We start from the raw sequence: 15851 nt of genomic DNA, 5'->3' as shown, positions 1-15851 counted from the left end.
CCCCAGAGCAGGACCCCTGGGTGGCCCTGACCATGAAAATAGGGAAGGAGCCCCTGATGATTTGGGGAACGTGCCGCCTTTAAGGCAGCCGGGACCTCCACGTCATAGGGCTTCTGTTTTGGGGGGACACGGGATCGGACTGTTCGATAATCCCACAGGCATATTGGCCCCGGCACTGGCAATTTAAAGAAGTACCCCCAGTGAACGGAGTGGGAGGGCAAACCCGGGCGTGAAGCACCCAGTTGGTGGCTAAAACACTTCACACGGAAAAGGGACCGGAACAGACAGTGGCAATTTACCCCTACATTTTGCAAAATTCCCCACCCTTGATAGGAAGGGACGTCTTTGCTATGTTAGGAGTCAGGATCAAAAATTTATCCTGAGGGCCACTGCTGTACACCCACCGCTGCCGATCAAACTGACTTGGAAGTCATCAGACCCTGTATGGGTTGAGCAGTGGCCCCTGTCAAAGCCTCAAATGGCAGCCTTGCTGGAACTGGTCGACCATGAGCTGTAAAAGGGTCACATAGAACCCTCCACCAGCCCGTGGAACAACCCTGTATTTGTGATCCCCAAAAGGTCTGGAGAAGGCTATCACCTCGTCCATGACCTCAGGGAAGTGAACAAGACAGTCCAACCTATGGGTCCTGTTCAGACACTGCTGCCCATGAGCTCAGCCATCCCCGAAGGGCAGCCATGCGCAGTGCTGGACATCAAAGACTGCTTCTTTTCAATACCCCTGCACCCCTAGGAACAGGAACGGTTCGCCTTTTCTGTTGTGTTCCCAAACAGCGAGTGACCCAGCCTCCGTTTCCAATGGCGCATGCTACCACAGGGTTTTGTGGACAGCTCTACAGTATGCCAAATCACCATGGACAGAGCACTGATGCCAGTCCGACACTCCTACCCTGCTGCAACCATCATTCAATACATGGACGACATCCTCATCGCCGCGCCATCAGCAAGCCAAGTGGACCACTTAGTGTCCACAATCACAGAAACTCTCCAGGCCAACGGCTTTGAGATCGCGAGCGCAAAGATCAAAAGAGGACCCTGCGTGACTTTCCTGGGAGTGGGGATCACAAACTCCTACGTGACCCCACCCAAGGTGAAGGTTCGCCGAGACATCAAGACGCTCCATGACATGCAGCGACTTATAGGATCTCTGCAGTGGCTCCGCAACATCATCCTGATCCCTCCCGAGGTCATGGACCCCTTATATGACCTCCTGAAAGGAAAGCACCCCTGGGAACCCAAAGAGTTGACACTGCAAGCAGCGAGCTCCCTCGACTTCATCAAACATCAGATGTCTACTGGCACACTCACCAGGTGGAACCCAGGCGTGCCCCTTGATCTGTACGTCCCCTTTACACAGAAGGGAGGAGTGGGAGCACTGGCCCAAGGACCTTCTGAGAAGTCCCAGCCGATCCAATGGGTGGTCCTTGGAAGACCAGCTTGTGCATTTTCCCCAGGAGTCGAATGCGTCGCCAACCTCATCATGAAAGGCAGGAAACTCGCCTTGAAACACCTGGGAACTGAGCCAACAAGAATCCACCTTCCCTTCCGCAAGCAGCTGACCACGGAGTCAACTTCAATGTCGAAGCACCTGGCCCTTGCCCTCACTGGCTTCGGAGGAGAAATCTGTTACGCCTCCAGACCACCTTGGACTCAGCTACTGACCACTGTCAACATAGACATGCCTATCACCGTGGAGGCCTAGCCAGAAAACAGACTGGGGACACAGATCTGGGTGCAACAAAGCAGCAGGGCAGAAGACCCCGTTTATTTACAAAAACCTACTTTTATACTTTTCCTATGAGGCCTGTGGATTGGAGGAAGGAATTCCCACCTCCCCACCACATTGGTTAAGGGGACTGTCATTCAACCTCCCCTTCTCTTGGAGAAGGAATTCATAACATTGCCAATATTTACAAAACATGGTCCTGTGTTTACAATTCACCAGCACGAGAAACTGCACATTTCTCCTTTAATATGAACGCTCAGCAAACCAGGAAAATTCATGGCAACATCTCACCCTTTTAAGTATACAAAAAAGAAAACAAAAAAAGAAAAATGAACAATTCTATGACAGGAAAAAAGAAAGAAAAAAAAACCTGTATAAAGTTCACCGACCTTCATTTAGGTGACGGTGTGAGGGCTACATGTTGGTCTGATTCTGCCTTTGCTACCCAGGGTTTCACCCTGAACCCCTTGCAATAACCTGCTCAAAATATCTCGAGCATAGTCTAACATAATTTAACCAACACCCTCATATTTTTAAATTTTTATAAGATACAAGGGAATATACTGTGCAAAAGGCAGGAGCATTCCAAGAAAAATTTAACCACTCAATTGAAAATTCTGAACCCCAAAAGTTCTGTCCCAAAACCACAACCTCCAACAACGTGCACTTTCCCCACAGAGGTCACAATGGCTACCGTACATAAAACTGAACCGTAGCAAACAATTCCTCTGAGTCCATGATTAACAGTCCACTGGCTCTCAGCATCACACTGCTTCAGTCAGTCCTTGTCCAGCAGCTCCACAGGATCCAAAGTCTCTATGGAGGCCATATAGGAAAAGAGAAGATGCCAGTCCGTGTCCATGTCAATCAGATCTTGAAGAGGCTTCTGTGATGGGTGGCACTAGGGTGGCACAGGGTGCACAAGGTTTCAGGATCAAACAGGATGAGTCCAATGCACCTGAGGCAGCTCAGCAGACTTTCAGTGGCCGCCTTCTTGGCAAAGATCCAAGAACCTGAGGACAGAGAACTTAGAAAACGCTAATTGACCAATTGACTTTTTCTCAAAGACTGCATGATATATAGGATGTGGACGTAGAAACCCACTGGAAGGTCCAGAGAAAACTGACCATAGCTGTGTGGCAACATCAACACTTCCTACACTTGAGATGATGGCTGTAAACCAGCCAGAGAATTTTGCTCTTGTTCTAGAGCTTGGGAAACTGTTTCGTCCCCCTGATGTCTTCGGCTTCTTCTTCGCCTCCGACTTTTCAGGCTTGGCAAGGGCTCGGCATGACCCACTGCTTTGCAAGTTTCTACAGTATGGTCTGGATCCCCACATTGTGTGCAGAGAAACAAGGGAGTCACTTTCTGTGCCTCCTTTTCCTGTTCTCCACTAGCCTGAATATTTGCCTGTGTCTCATGTCCATTATTCTGCCCCATATCAGCCGGCTGTGAAGCAGCCGTTGGGGTAATCACCATAGACTCACAGGTGTTCAGAACTGCACAGGTCTGGACCATCTCCAGGACATTAGAAGTCTCTGGAATGGTTTCCAGGAGCCTCTGGCAAGCAGAATTAGCATGGCTTCTTGCCAATTGCTCCAGCAGTATCATTCTTAAGGTACTATCTTTGACTCTCATCTCTAAAAATTGCATCAGACGCGATATGAACTTACAAAAAGTTTCACCTGGCTCCTGTTTTATATCTGAGAAGTCCTGCTTTGGGGGAAAGGATAACTTGGTTTTTATCAATGCAGATATCCCTGTGTATCTGCACAGATACAGAACAGTGGGATGAAAACCAGTTTGTACCTCAGGACAAGCATATTCGCTCCTCCCAGTAAGTAGTTCAGCTCCGACCCCAAACAAGGGATCGTCTCTAGGCAGGTGGCTATTTTTGACAGCCTTTTCTCCAGCTAGCAGTTCCCAAACATCCTGAAAGGTAAAAATCTGATCAGGTTCGAACAACGCTGATGCAAAGCCTGTTATTTCATAAGGAAATATGAGATTCTCAAATTCTGCACTTATCCACTGAATTGCCTCAGTGAAGCTCGTATTATCTTTTGCCACGTCCCTTAATAAGGGAAACGGGACTGCCCATGATGGGTCATCATGGCTATGATGCTGTGGAACCAAACCCAGAGGTCCCTGAACTGGCTTGGGCAAAGCTGCATCTGGAGGCAGCAGATCCATTAGCTCAGCAGCCTGATTTGGCTGGGATGCAGGACTAAAAACCTCATCCGATTTCATGACAGGAAAAGCGTGCACATCAGAAAACGCTTTTGCCTCGTTATCATCCCCCACAGCCGACCCGGCCCCGTAGGGGGGGTGGGCGGGGGACAGTGACACGCTCAGGCTCCTCTCTGAGGGGGGGCATGATGGGCAGGGGGGCGTGGCCGATCGGCCACAGCTTTCAGCTCCCGCCCGGCCAGCTGATGGGTCGGTGCGCGGGGCCACACGAGCCGGCGGCAGCTCTGCGGCAACAGCACTCGGCCCCTCCTACTCTGAAAGGAGGGGGTGCGCTGCCGCGCCAGGCAGCAGCGCGGGGGGGCTGCCCTGCGCAGGGGGGGCTGCCCTGCGCAGGGCGCAGCAAGACAGGACCCGGGCGTAGCAGCCGGCGGGGGGCGGGGACCGGGCGGGCGGGACTTGGTCGAGCCGGTGGCCCGCCCTCCGCAGGTCGCGCGGGGGGGGGGGCTGCCCGGCAGAGACCGCGGCGCCGGCGGGCAGCGGCGCGGGCATCGCCGGGGGCGTGGCGGCAGGCGGCAGCGGGGAGGGGTCAGCAGCCCCCGCGAGCAGCGGGGGGGAACCAGCAGCCCCCGCGAGCGGCGGCGGGGACCCGGCGCGCGGCCGGGATCGCGAGGGGCGGGGCGCAGCGCCGGCGAAGCGGCGGCGGCGGCCGCGCCCGGTGACTGCTCAGCCCGGCGGGCGCCGACACGGCGCGCTCCGCCCCCGCGGCTCCCCGGTACCTCCTGCGCCCCGCCACGGGGGGAAAAAAACGCAGAAAAGCCCCGGAGACCTTCCAAAAACCCCGCTGGGCGCGCCCAACCCCTGACATGGGGGCTGGGATCTCCTGCATCGGCTCTAACACTGCATCAGAGCAATCCTCATCAGAAGCGATGGAGCTCGCAGGGGAAGCTCTGCTCTGTGTCGAAAACCCAGAATCAACTTCAAAGTCCTCCCCAGCCTCTTTTAAAAGCAAAAAAACTTTCGCCCATGCCCCTAAAAGAGCGCTAGCTCTCATATTTCCGTTCAGAACGGATGAGAAAAGGCTTTTCCCCAGGGTTTTCCATGGGTCGATTGAGAGTGCTTTTTCAGCACTATAAAAAATTCCAAGTTTCTTTCCCCAGCTATACAGCTCTCTCACGTGTTTCCTGGTCAGGTCAGCGTCACGGGACAACAAAAAGGACTGGAGCAGTTCCATCATCAGTCGTTCCTCTGAGAACATTGTGGGTTTCTTCTTTTTGCAGCTGTAGAAGGCAGATTTTTTTCTTTCTTTTTTTTTTTTCTTCTTTTTTCTTGCCTCACTAGCTTGCAACTTGACCACGTGGGCACCAGTTATCACCGTGGAGGCCTAGCCAGAAAACAGACTGGGGACACAGATCTGGGTGCAACAAAGCAGCAGGGCAGAAGACCCCGTTTATTTACAAAAACCTACTTTTATACTTTTCCTATGAGGCCTGTGGATTGGAGGAAGGAATTCCCACCTCCCCACCACATTGGTTAAGGGGACTGTCATTCAACCTCCCCTTCTCTTGGAGAAGGAATTCATAACATTGCCAATATTTACAAAACATGGTCCTGTGTTTACAATTCACCAGCACGAGAAACTGCACATTTCTCCTTTAATATGAACGCTCAGCAAACCAGGAAAATTCACGGCAACATATGCCACCAAAGGTCATGGACCGACCGCTGCCAGGACCAACGGTCTTCACAGATGCCTCCTCCACGACTTCCACGGCAGCAGCGGTGTGGCAGGCAGGAGAACAATGGTGTTGTGTCAAAGCATGCGACCCCACACTGTCAGTGCAACAACTGGAAGCAGCAGCTGTGGTCTTTGCGTGCGGACTCTTCCAAGAGGAACACCTCAGCATCATAACGGACTCTATATATGTGGCAAGGCTCTGCCTGGCCATGTCAGGACCAGGTGTGTCAACATCTGCAGCGGCCTCAATGCTTGAAGAAGCGCCCTCCTCGCAACAGGGCACCGTGTCTGTCATTCATGTCAACAGCCACAACCCAGTCAAGGGCTTCTTCCAGACTGGCAACGACAAAGTGGACGCCGCGGCGAAGGGAGTGTGGACATTGCAGGAAGCTTGTGAACTGCATGAGTCGCTCCACATCAGAGCCAAAGCGCTGGCAAAAAGATGCAGGATCTCTACAGCGGACGCGAAACATGTAGTGGCCATCTGCCCTCATTGCCAGAAGTCACCCCTGTGGACCAGTGGGGTCAACCCAAGAAGTCTCAAAGCCTCAGAAATCTGGCAGTCGGACTTCACTTTATGTCAACTGCTGAAGCCCCGAGCATGGCTGGCAGTGACAGTGGACACTTACAGTAGAGTGATTGTGGCCACACAGCATCCCAAAACTAACTCTAAGGCCACAATTCAGCACTGGCTGACAGCTATGGCATGGCTTGGTATCCCCAAGCAAATTAAAACTGAGAATGGCTCAAATTTCACCTCCAAAGCGGTGCAAGAATTCGACTCAAAGTGGGGCATCACTCTAGTGCAGGGCATTCCATACAATTCTAAAGGTCAGGCCATAGTGGAGTGAGCCAACCAAACCCTCAAAACCAGAATAGAAGTGCTGGCAAAGTCAGAGGGTTTTGCCAATGCCATTCCCCCAGGTGACCAGGCATGGCTGCTGGCAACAGCCTTGCTAGCACTGAACCAGTTCCCCAGGGGAGATGAAACAAACAGCCCTGTTCAAAAGCACTGGGCCACCTGAGGTCTAGAGGAGGGCCCGCAGGTTGTAATTAAAAATGAGCTAGGCGAATGGGAACGAGGCTGGAGGTTGTTATTCACGGGGAGAGGGTACGCAGCTGTCAAAAAAAAGGGCAAAATCAGGTGGTGTCCACTTAAGTCAATCAAGCCTGATCTTCAGAATGAGACTAATGAAAACTGTGAGTTTCTGTTTGCAGGACATGCTTGCGGGGCGCCCCCGTAATGAGCACACCATTGTTCCAGAGGAAAGTGATGAACCGAGAGCACTCAAGAGTCCCACACTGGTGAGACCCAAACAACAACGGTGTTTTTGTGTGATTTTGCTCTTGGGGCTTGTCGCCAGAATGCAAGCCAGCCCAAACTATTACCCTCATCAGCCATTCAGGTGGGTCATGCAACACCTTTCAAGTGACAAGGTGCTCAAAGAAATCACCACACCGGGCACCCCATCCTTTGTGTTCCACATCACCGACCTGTTTCCAGGGCGACCAAAGGTAGACCGCCACGCCCCACACCTCATGCACATGTACATGGCCTACTGGTGCCCAGCCTCCAACCCAGGGAAAAGGTACTGCAACTACCCGGGGTGGGGGTACTGTGGTTACTGGGGCTGTGAAACCATTGTTACGGATACCAGACCATCAGGATACGGGTAGGAACTGCAGGAGCCCGATAAGTTTTTACAGTTCACTTGGGCACCCACCGGTTGTAACAAACCCTTCTTCAGGACAGGGTTCTATCGAAACTATTATAGAGACCCTGTACGTCGGACATGCACTGACTATAACATGACCGTTTTGCAGCCAGATCATCCTAGTTGGGCCATAGGCAGGATGTGGACAGTAGTCCTCCAATCGTCAAAAGAGTGGGTGAATGTGCAAATTATCGGGCTCCAGCTGCCAGCGCCCCAAGTGGTCGGACCCAATGAAGTTTAATTAAAGACTCACTGAAAGGGAAAAGCACAACACACCCCAAAGCCTTGCCCACAAAGGTCACCAATAGCCCAACCGGCTATGCAGATGCCCTCCAGATAGACCACTTAGCCGTGTCTGACCCGAACCCTATTTTTCACATGCTAGAAGCTACCTTTTCATCCTTGAATGAATCCAACCCGAACCTAACTGATTCCTGCTGGCTTTGCTACGATGTTAAACCTACTTTCTACGAAGGAGTTGCTTTAAACATCCCCTTCAGTTACTCCACAGCCGATGTCCCCCACCAGTGCAGGTGGGACACTCCCTGCAGAGGAATCACTCTAAGTCACGGGCCAGGGCAAATGCTTTGGCAATGCCACCTTAGCAAAGCAGAAAGGAAATGTTTGCACCGGAGTTTTCAAGCCTGACAAAAAGATCAATAAGTGGGTGATCCCATCTGCATCCGGGATGTGGGTTTGTCAGAGATCTGGGGTGAGTCCTTGTGTGTCTCTCGCCAAATTCAATGACTCTGACGATTTTTGTGTCCAAGTTCTAATTGTTCCTAGGGTACTGTACCACTCAGACGACGAGGTGTGCCAACTTTTTGAGGAACCCAGCAGGCTCCACAAAAGAGAAATAATAACAGGTGTAACTATCGCAATGCTGCTCAGCCTGGGAGCAGCCGGCACGGCCACAGGTGTCTCGGCCCTCGTGACCCAACACCAAGGACTTTCCCAGATGCAGATCACCATCGATGAGGACTTGCAGAGGATCGAGAAATCCATCTCCTTTCTGGAGAAATCAGTTTCCTCACTCTCAGAAGTTGTCTTGCAGAACAGGCGAGGATTGGACCTCCTGTTCATGCAACAAGGAGGCTTGTGTGTCGCCCTGAAAGAATGCTGTTTTTATGCGGATCACACAGGAGTTGTTAGAGACTCCATGGCAGAGCTCCGAGATAGACTGGCCCAGAGAAAGAGAGACAGGGAAGCCCAACAGGGTTGGTTCGAGTCCTGGTTCAATCAATCACCATGGCTCACCACCCTAATTACCACTCTGATAGGTCCACTGGCGATGTTGCTTTTTGCTCTCACCTTGGGACCATGCCTGCTAAACAAGCTGGTCTCATTTGTTCAGACCCGCTTAGAACGGGCAAACATTCTGTTTGTAGCCCACCAACAAATGCTGTAAACCAAACTGTGAACACTGCCAGTCGCGAGGCTTGTCTAATCAGCCTCGCGAAATTTACTCACGTTTTCCAAACCCCTTCCTCTTATTAAGTTACTACTCTGTACCCCATCTTAATGCCTATGTTTATGACTACCTCATTCTTTTTTGTGAGGAGGGGGCGGGGAGATGTGTGTGGTAGATAAGGACAGGTGCCCGGAAGATCTCGGATGTCATGGAAAGATAAGGACCCTCCGCCCCCCTCTGACATAGTAAAGCCCCCTTTGACTATTTAACACCATGAGGCAAGAGAATAAACGCCATTTTGGACCATCCATCATATTGATGCCAGTGTGTCTGTGGACCAAGTAACCCAGGAGGGGCTGGGTTACTGTGCTGCTTTCTGGAACCCAGGTCGCCTTGCCTTCTATCGGAAGGCAACAGAAGGGATTAGTGAAAACAGGAATTGTTGTGTTTAGTGGTTATCTTGGAATGTGTTTGGTTATTTGTTGTCATGTGTGTGTAGAGTGTTTGTGAAGGTAACAGAACAGGCATGGATTGTGCAAAAAGAAAACGGGGGAATTGTGGATGCATGGCTGGAAAAGCAGGGACATGTGCACAATCCTGCTCTTAGCTTAAGGGATGAGTAGAAGATGAAATGTCCTTGAACCATTCCTTAGATGGGATAAGGAGGAAGTAAAGCTTGGAACAATAGCTGTAACAGGATGCTGGACAGGATGCATTGACCATAAGTTAGGGAAGATTTGCAGCATTTAGCCTCATGGACAGAGCTTCTGAACCAATTATGTATACTGCAAGGACGCGTAAACACTATGATTTAACCAATGATGTTCAGAGTTAGGTGCATGATATGCTTAGAACAGTATAAATGTACGTCAAATAGCTGAATAAACCAGCAAGATTTTTAACTCATATCGAGTGTTGTCGTGACTCTGGCTGATTCCCCAGCCAACACTATCCCAATATCCCAGCTCTGTCTATCCCAATATCCCAGCTCTGGCTGTCCCAGTATCCCAGCTGTGGCTATCCCAGTGTCCCAGCTGTGGCTATCCCAGTGTCCCAGCTGTGGCTATCCCAGTGTCCCAGCTCTGGGTATCACAATGTCCCGGCTCTGGCTATCCCAATATCCCAGCTCTGGCTATCCCAATGTCGCAGCTCTGGCTATCCATATATCCCAGCTCTGGCTATCCAAATTTCCTGGCTCTGGCTATCCCAGTATCCCGGCTCTGGCTATCACATTATCCCAGCTGTGCCTAGCCCCATATCTCAGCTGTGGCTATCCCAGTATCCCAGCTCTGGCTATCCCAATGTCCCAGCTCTGGCTATCCCAATATCCCAGCTCTGGCTATCCCAATGTCCCATCTCTGCCTATTCCAATATCCCAGCTCTGCCTATCCCAATATCTCAGCTCTGGCTATCCCAATGTCCCGGCTCGGACTATCCCAGTATCCCAGCTCTGCCTATCCCAATATCCCGGCTCTGCCTATCCCAGTGTCCCAGCTCAGCTCCCGCTGCCATCCCCACTCTCTGCAGCTCCATCCAGCCCCGCTCGCTGTCCCAGCGCTCACAGGGGTCCTGCCCACAATCAAGGACTGGGGGACCCCTGGGTCGGGCTCTGACAGCGCCACTTCCAGGTACTGCAGGCAGTGGGACACTGGGGGGACACAGAGATTTGGGGGAACTGGGGGGACTGAATGGGAGAGTTTGGGATCCAGGGGGGTCAACAGGCAAAGAAAAGGAGGGACTTGAAGACCTGGGAGAGCTGGGAAGGAGGTTCAGGGGCTCAGAGTCAAGGAAAGGGGAGTGCAGGCACTTGGAGAGGTGGGATGGGGTGTCCAGGGAATCCTGTGCCCAGCAAAGGGGGTGCCAGGGCTCCTCAGGGTGAGGAAAGGAGGGGCTGGGAAATGCAGGAATGGGGGCCCAGGGGTCCTAGGGTCAAGGAAAAGGGTGGATCTGGGGACTGGGAAAGGAGGGGGTGGCTGGGAAATGGTTGCGTTAGTGCCGGATAAGGGGGTGCAGGGGGGTCTCAGTGCTGGGCAAAGGGGTAAAAGGGTGTCTCAGTTCGCAGGAATGGGGGGTCAGGGGAATCTCAGGGTCAAGGAAATGGGGGGCAAGGACTAGGAGAGGTAGAAGGGAGTTCCAGGGGGGCCTTGAGCCCATGAAAGGGGAGTCCAGGGTTTCCCAAAACAGGAGGGTCACAGGCTGGGGAAACCCGGGATATTCGGGAAGAGGGACTTCAGGAGGTCTCTGGTTTTGCAGAAAGCTGGGGCTGGGGGCTGGGAAAGGCAGGAATGGGGGTCCAAGGCGTTCCAGGGCATGCCAGGGTCAAGCACACGGGAAGTCTGGAGGCTGGGAGACATGGGATGACCGGGAAAAGGGGAGCAGGGGGTCCTGATGTCCAGAAATAGGAGATTCAGGGAGGTCCCTGTGCAGGATAAGGGGAGTAGAGGGGTCCCGGTCCCGTTCAGGGTCCCGCTGCCGGAGGTCCCACTCCCCCCTCGCCGCCCCCACGAGCGCCCCCAGCCCCAGCGCTGGAGCCATCGCGCTGCTCCTACTCACTCCCAGTATCATCCCAGTATGATCCCAGTATAACTCAGTCACACAGGAGCTGCTCCCAGTATGATCCCAGTACAGCCCAGTCACTCCCAGTGATCCCACTCCTGCCATCCCCCAACCCTCTCTGCCTTCCCACCTGACCCGGCTCCATTCCCGCTCCTCCCGTAGGCTGCGACGGGTCCGGGGAACGGGGGAGGAGGAGGAGGGAGGGAGGAAGAGGCGGAGCGGCAGGAGGAAGCGGGAGGAGACAACGAGCGGAGGAACCGCGCAGCTCCAGCGCTCCCTGAACTCGCAGCCCCCCCGGACCGCCCCCATCCCGCAGGTGCCCGGGGAGGGGGAGCTCGCCCCAAATATCCCGGGGGGGTCCCTGGGTTTGGGGTTATTTGGGGGGGATGTTTGGAGCTTGCAGGGCTCCAAAGCCGAGGTGCAGCTGCCCCTCTGGGGGACATCGGGGTCTCCCGGGAGGTGTTTTTGGTGTGTCCCGGTGGCGGCAGAGCCCCGTTGGGGGTCGGGGGGATGCGGGTCCCCCCGCGGTGGGGGTTGGGCTTCCCGGGCCGGGCCCTCCGAGCTCTGCCGGGGCCACGTGGGGAGCGGCGGGGCCGGGGGACACCGGGTTTGGGGATCCCCGGGAGAGCGGCGGCTTCCCTGAGCGGGACCCCAAAGAAAGGAGAGCCTCAGGACTGCAAAGCGGGGACCCCGAGATGGGGGGAATCCCCTGGGATTGCCAGGACCCCGGCGAGGAGTGCTGGGGCTGGAGGGGCGGGATGGGCGGGAAAGGGGTTCGGCGGTGCTGGTGCTGAGAGTGGCTGCTCCCAGTATGAGCCCAGTTGGCCCCCCCCGTGTGGTTCCAGTTTCCTCAGCACTCCCAGTATGAGCCCAGTCACTCCCAGTATCCGTGTGTGGAGACAGACGAGGGGGGAGCTTTTCACGTTCATGGGACTTCCAGCAGCCTGGGGAGGGCAGGGACCGAGCAGACGGGGGATCTCCTTCCCCTTCCCTGTGGCACGGAGGCAAATTCCATCCTCTCCTTGTCCTTCCTTCCCCAGACAAGGAGCTGAGCATGGAGAGCAGGGAGGACAAAGGCAGCCAGAGATGGAGCCAGAGTTCAGAGCTGGTGGTCCATGAGCAGCTTCATGATGGGAAGAAGCCCCACAAGTGCTTTGGGTGTGAGAAGAGCTTCAGCCAGAGGTCCTGGCTGATCCAGCACCAGAGGATCCACACTGGGGAACGACCCTACGAGTGTGAAGAATGTGGGAAGAGCTTCAGGCGGAGAAGTGACCTAAACTCCCACCAAAAGATCCACACTGGGGAGATGCCCTATGAGTGTGAAGGATGTGGGAAGAGCTTCAGGCGGAGAAGTGACCTAAACTCCCACCAAAAGATCCACACTGGGGAGAGGCCCTACGAATGTTCCGAGTGTGGGAAGGGGTTTCTGACCAGCACCCAGCTCCTTGTACATCAGCAGATTCACTCAGAGGAGAGGCCCTTCTGCTGCCCCGACTGTGGGAAGGGCTTCAAGCAGAACTCCGCCCTCATCACCCACCGGCGCATCCACACCGGGGAGAGGCCCTATGAGTGTGAGAAATGCAGGAAGAGGTTTTCCACCAGCTCCAGTCTCCTCCTGCACCAGCGCACACACACAGAGGAGAGGCCCTTCTGCTGCCCTGACTGCAGGAAGGGCTTCAAACACAACTCCACCCTGAAGAATCACCAACGCATCCACACTGGGGAGAGGCCCCACAAATGTGAGGAATGTGGGATGAGCTTCAGCTGCAGCTCCAACCTTATCCGCCACCAGAGGATCCACACCGGGGAACGGCCCTATGAGTGTGGGAAATGTGGGAAGAGCTTCAGAGAGAGAGCCAGCCTGATCCAGCACCAGAGCATCCACACTGGGGAAAGGCCCTATGAATGTCGGGAATGTGGGAAGAGCTTCAGGCACGGTGCCAATCTGATCTGCCACCAAAAGATCCACACTGGTGAGAGGCCCTACGAGTGTTCCGAGTGTGGGAAGAGGTTTCCCACCAGCTCGTATCTCCTCCGGCACCAGCGGATTCACACGGATGAGAGGCCCTTCCGCTGCCCCGACTGTGGGAAGGGCTTCAAGCACAACTCCACCCTCAAGAAGCACCAGCGCATCCACACTGGGGAGAGGCCCTACGAGTGTCCCCAGTGTGGGAAGAGCTTCTCACAGAGCTCTAACTTGACCAGACACCAATGGAGGCACCAGTAAGGGAAGCCCTGCGAGTGCTCCCAGTGCAGCAAGAGCTTCGTGCACTGCTCCAGCTCTATCCCCCACTGCAGGACGTGAATTGGGCAGAGGCCTGGTGACCCACATTCCCTGTGATCCTTGTTGGGAAGACACCTGGCTGGTTATTCTTTAGTTTTAGCCTTTTTTTTTTTCTCCTCTCCATCTCTTTGCGCTCCAGAAGCCAAAAGGGATGTGTCTGTCACCTGAAACCACTCCAGTCCCACAGAGAACAAGTCAATTTTAACCCAAAAGGGCTCAATCCCACCTCAAAATGGCTTGTTCCCACCTTGAGAAAAACTCAGTCCCGTGACAAATTTCCTCAATTCCACGGCTGCCAGGATGAAATTGTGAGAGATATGACTGTGATTCATGTCAGAGAAAATACAGATATAATTATGACATTGTACCATGGGAATAAAAGAGATGAATTCTGAGGAACTGCCAGAAAGGACTGAGAGGGTCTCACAATCCGTTTAATCGTCATGATGGTTCGTTTTGACTTCAAAGTGCAAAAAGAGACAAAGAGAACTCAGCCTAACCAAAAATGAATGTATCTCTTTTTTATAAGCACAATGTGCAATAGAGGAAAAGAGAGAGAGAAGAGAAAAGGAGAGAAGAAGAGAGGGTTATAGCTACCAACGGAAGACGCGAGTTCTCGTGACGCTGAACCAATAGACTGCCTTTGCAGCCCTCGTGGCGTGCACCAATAGATCTGTCCTGTCTGTTGGGGAGATCTCAAAAGGGTCTTTTTTTGGGGGAGCTTGTTTGGTCTTTTTCAGACCTCGTGTGTGGTGCAGTCTTCTGGCACAGTGAGGGCATGGGGCAGGCTGGCCTTGGCAGTGGGTACAGCACAGTTAGTGCGGGGCAAACACAGCCCAGGTGCCCATGACGGGTCCATCGTTCTTCCCCTGGAGCAGTGAACACACCTGCAGGACTCTGGCAGGTTTCCACCTCAGCCCGTGCCAGGCCAGGAGAGCTGGGTCTGGGCTCCGGATCGTCTCAGCCCCCTTCCTCCCCACACCCTTATGCGGTTGTCAGGAGGCAAAGGAAGGGTCCTTGCGCCAACCCTCGCAGAGGGGAAACAGACGGACGGGATGTGGTGAACAATAGACGGGCAAATTAAGCAAACACCTAAACTTATAAACTTATTTGCTTATAGAGGCTAAATTAGGTGAGAACCTAAAGATCAGCAAATGAATAAGGAAGAGCAACGACCCTCAGAGAGAGCTGAAAGACCACCAAGAAAGAGCCCGCACAGCACAGCAAGGCAGCAGGCACCACAATGAGAAATGGGGTGAGAGGGGGGCTGCTGAGAACTGCTGTGAAATGTTTATGCATCTGTATGAAGGTATGGAGTAAATATTTGCAGAACTGACAGTCGGGGTGCATGACGGAGGAGCGCAGACTCCCCGTGCACCCAGCGCTGCTTGTTCGCTTTTTGCCAAACCGAATTTGATAAATAGCTAAAATTTTGATGAAAGATTGGAGTGTGGATTTTCATTTCTAACAAGATGGGGTTGGAAGGAGATCAAGAGAAGTGGGATGCAAATTTGGAGAGGTGGGATCGGGATTGGGTGGGGCTGGGTGGGTGGGATGTGTTTTGATAGCAAATCAAACTTTGAGAGTTCTTGATTCCTGTCCCATTCATTTTCAGTCAGTGTCAGTTCTGTTCTCACAGTGCCACCTTCTCAGCTGATTGTGTTGGTGTCCTCCTTTCTCTCCTGCCTCTCTCTGCCTGCTCTCTTTGTCTCTTGGTGTCTCCCTTGAGTCAGGGCAGCTCCCACCAAAGCCCCTGCCCTGACTGAATTCCCAATGCAGGAGCTACAACAAGCATGGATGAAGGTCTGGAGGCTGGCAGGGAAATATCCCTGGAGGATCTTGCTGCCTTTGGCTTTCAGCCCCTTCTTCAGAGCTTTGTCTTCAAGGGCAGGAAGATTTTTTCCTTGCTGGGAACTGGAATTCCAGAGCCTTGCAGTGTGTGCCATGCAGAAGCATCCAGACTGGGATCCTGCATGCTGGGACTGCACAGAGCGGGACCATCTGGATCAGGAGCACCCAGAGTGGGATGATGGGACTGGGACCTTGTAGGGCTGGGATTGTCTGGGTTGGGATCACATGGAATGGGGTTGCACAGAGTGGGGTTGCACAGACTGGGATTGGACAGACTGGGGTTGCACAGACTGGGATTGGACAGACTGGGATAGCACAAACTGGGATTGCACAGACTGGGATCACATGGGCTGGGATTTCACAGGCTG

General features: G+C 53.6%; 2 protein-coding genes across 2 annotated transcripts; one reads left to right on the top strand and one right to left on the bottom strand.

The window, feature by feature from the left end:
- Positions 1 to 1323: 1323 nt before the first annotated feature.
- Positions 1324 to 11527, bottom strand: LOC134562722 (uncharacterized). The gene is made up of 2 exons (XM_063420248.1): positions 11479 to 11527; positions 1324 to 6785 (listed from the first exon to the last, which is right to left on the bottom strand). The coding sequence occupies exon 2, from the start codon at positions 3989 to 3991 to the stop codon at positions 2900 to 2902; it is 1092 nt and encodes a 363-aa protein (XP_063276318.1). The 5' UTR covers positions 3992 to 6785; positions 11479 to 11527; the 3' UTR covers positions 1324 to 2899.
- A 35-nt stretch (positions 11528 to 11562) lies between these two features.
- On the top strand, positions 11563 to 15060 carry LOC134562718 (zinc finger protein ZFP2-like). Its single transcript, XM_063420241.1, has 2 exons — positions 11563 to 11664; positions 12389 to 15060. The coding sequence occupies exon 2, from the start codon at positions 12403 to 12405 to the stop codon at positions 13573 to 13575; it is 1173 nt and encodes a 390-aa protein (XP_063276311.1). The 5' UTR covers positions 11563 to 11664; positions 12389 to 12402; the 3' UTR covers positions 13576 to 15060.
- Positions 15061 to 15851: the final 791 nt, after the last annotated feature.

This window comes from Prinia subflava, chromosome 30 (assembly GCF_021018805.1).
Source record: "Prinia subflava isolate CZ2003 ecotype Zambia chromosome 30, Cam_Psub_1.2, whole genome shotgun sequence".
Taxonomy (NCBI): domain Eukaryota; kingdom Metazoa; phylum Chordata; class Aves; order Passeriformes; family Cisticolidae; genus Prinia; species Prinia subflava.
The sequence above is the reverse complement of the archived record's forward strand: the minus strand, read 5'-3'. Positions and strand labels throughout refer to the sequence as shown.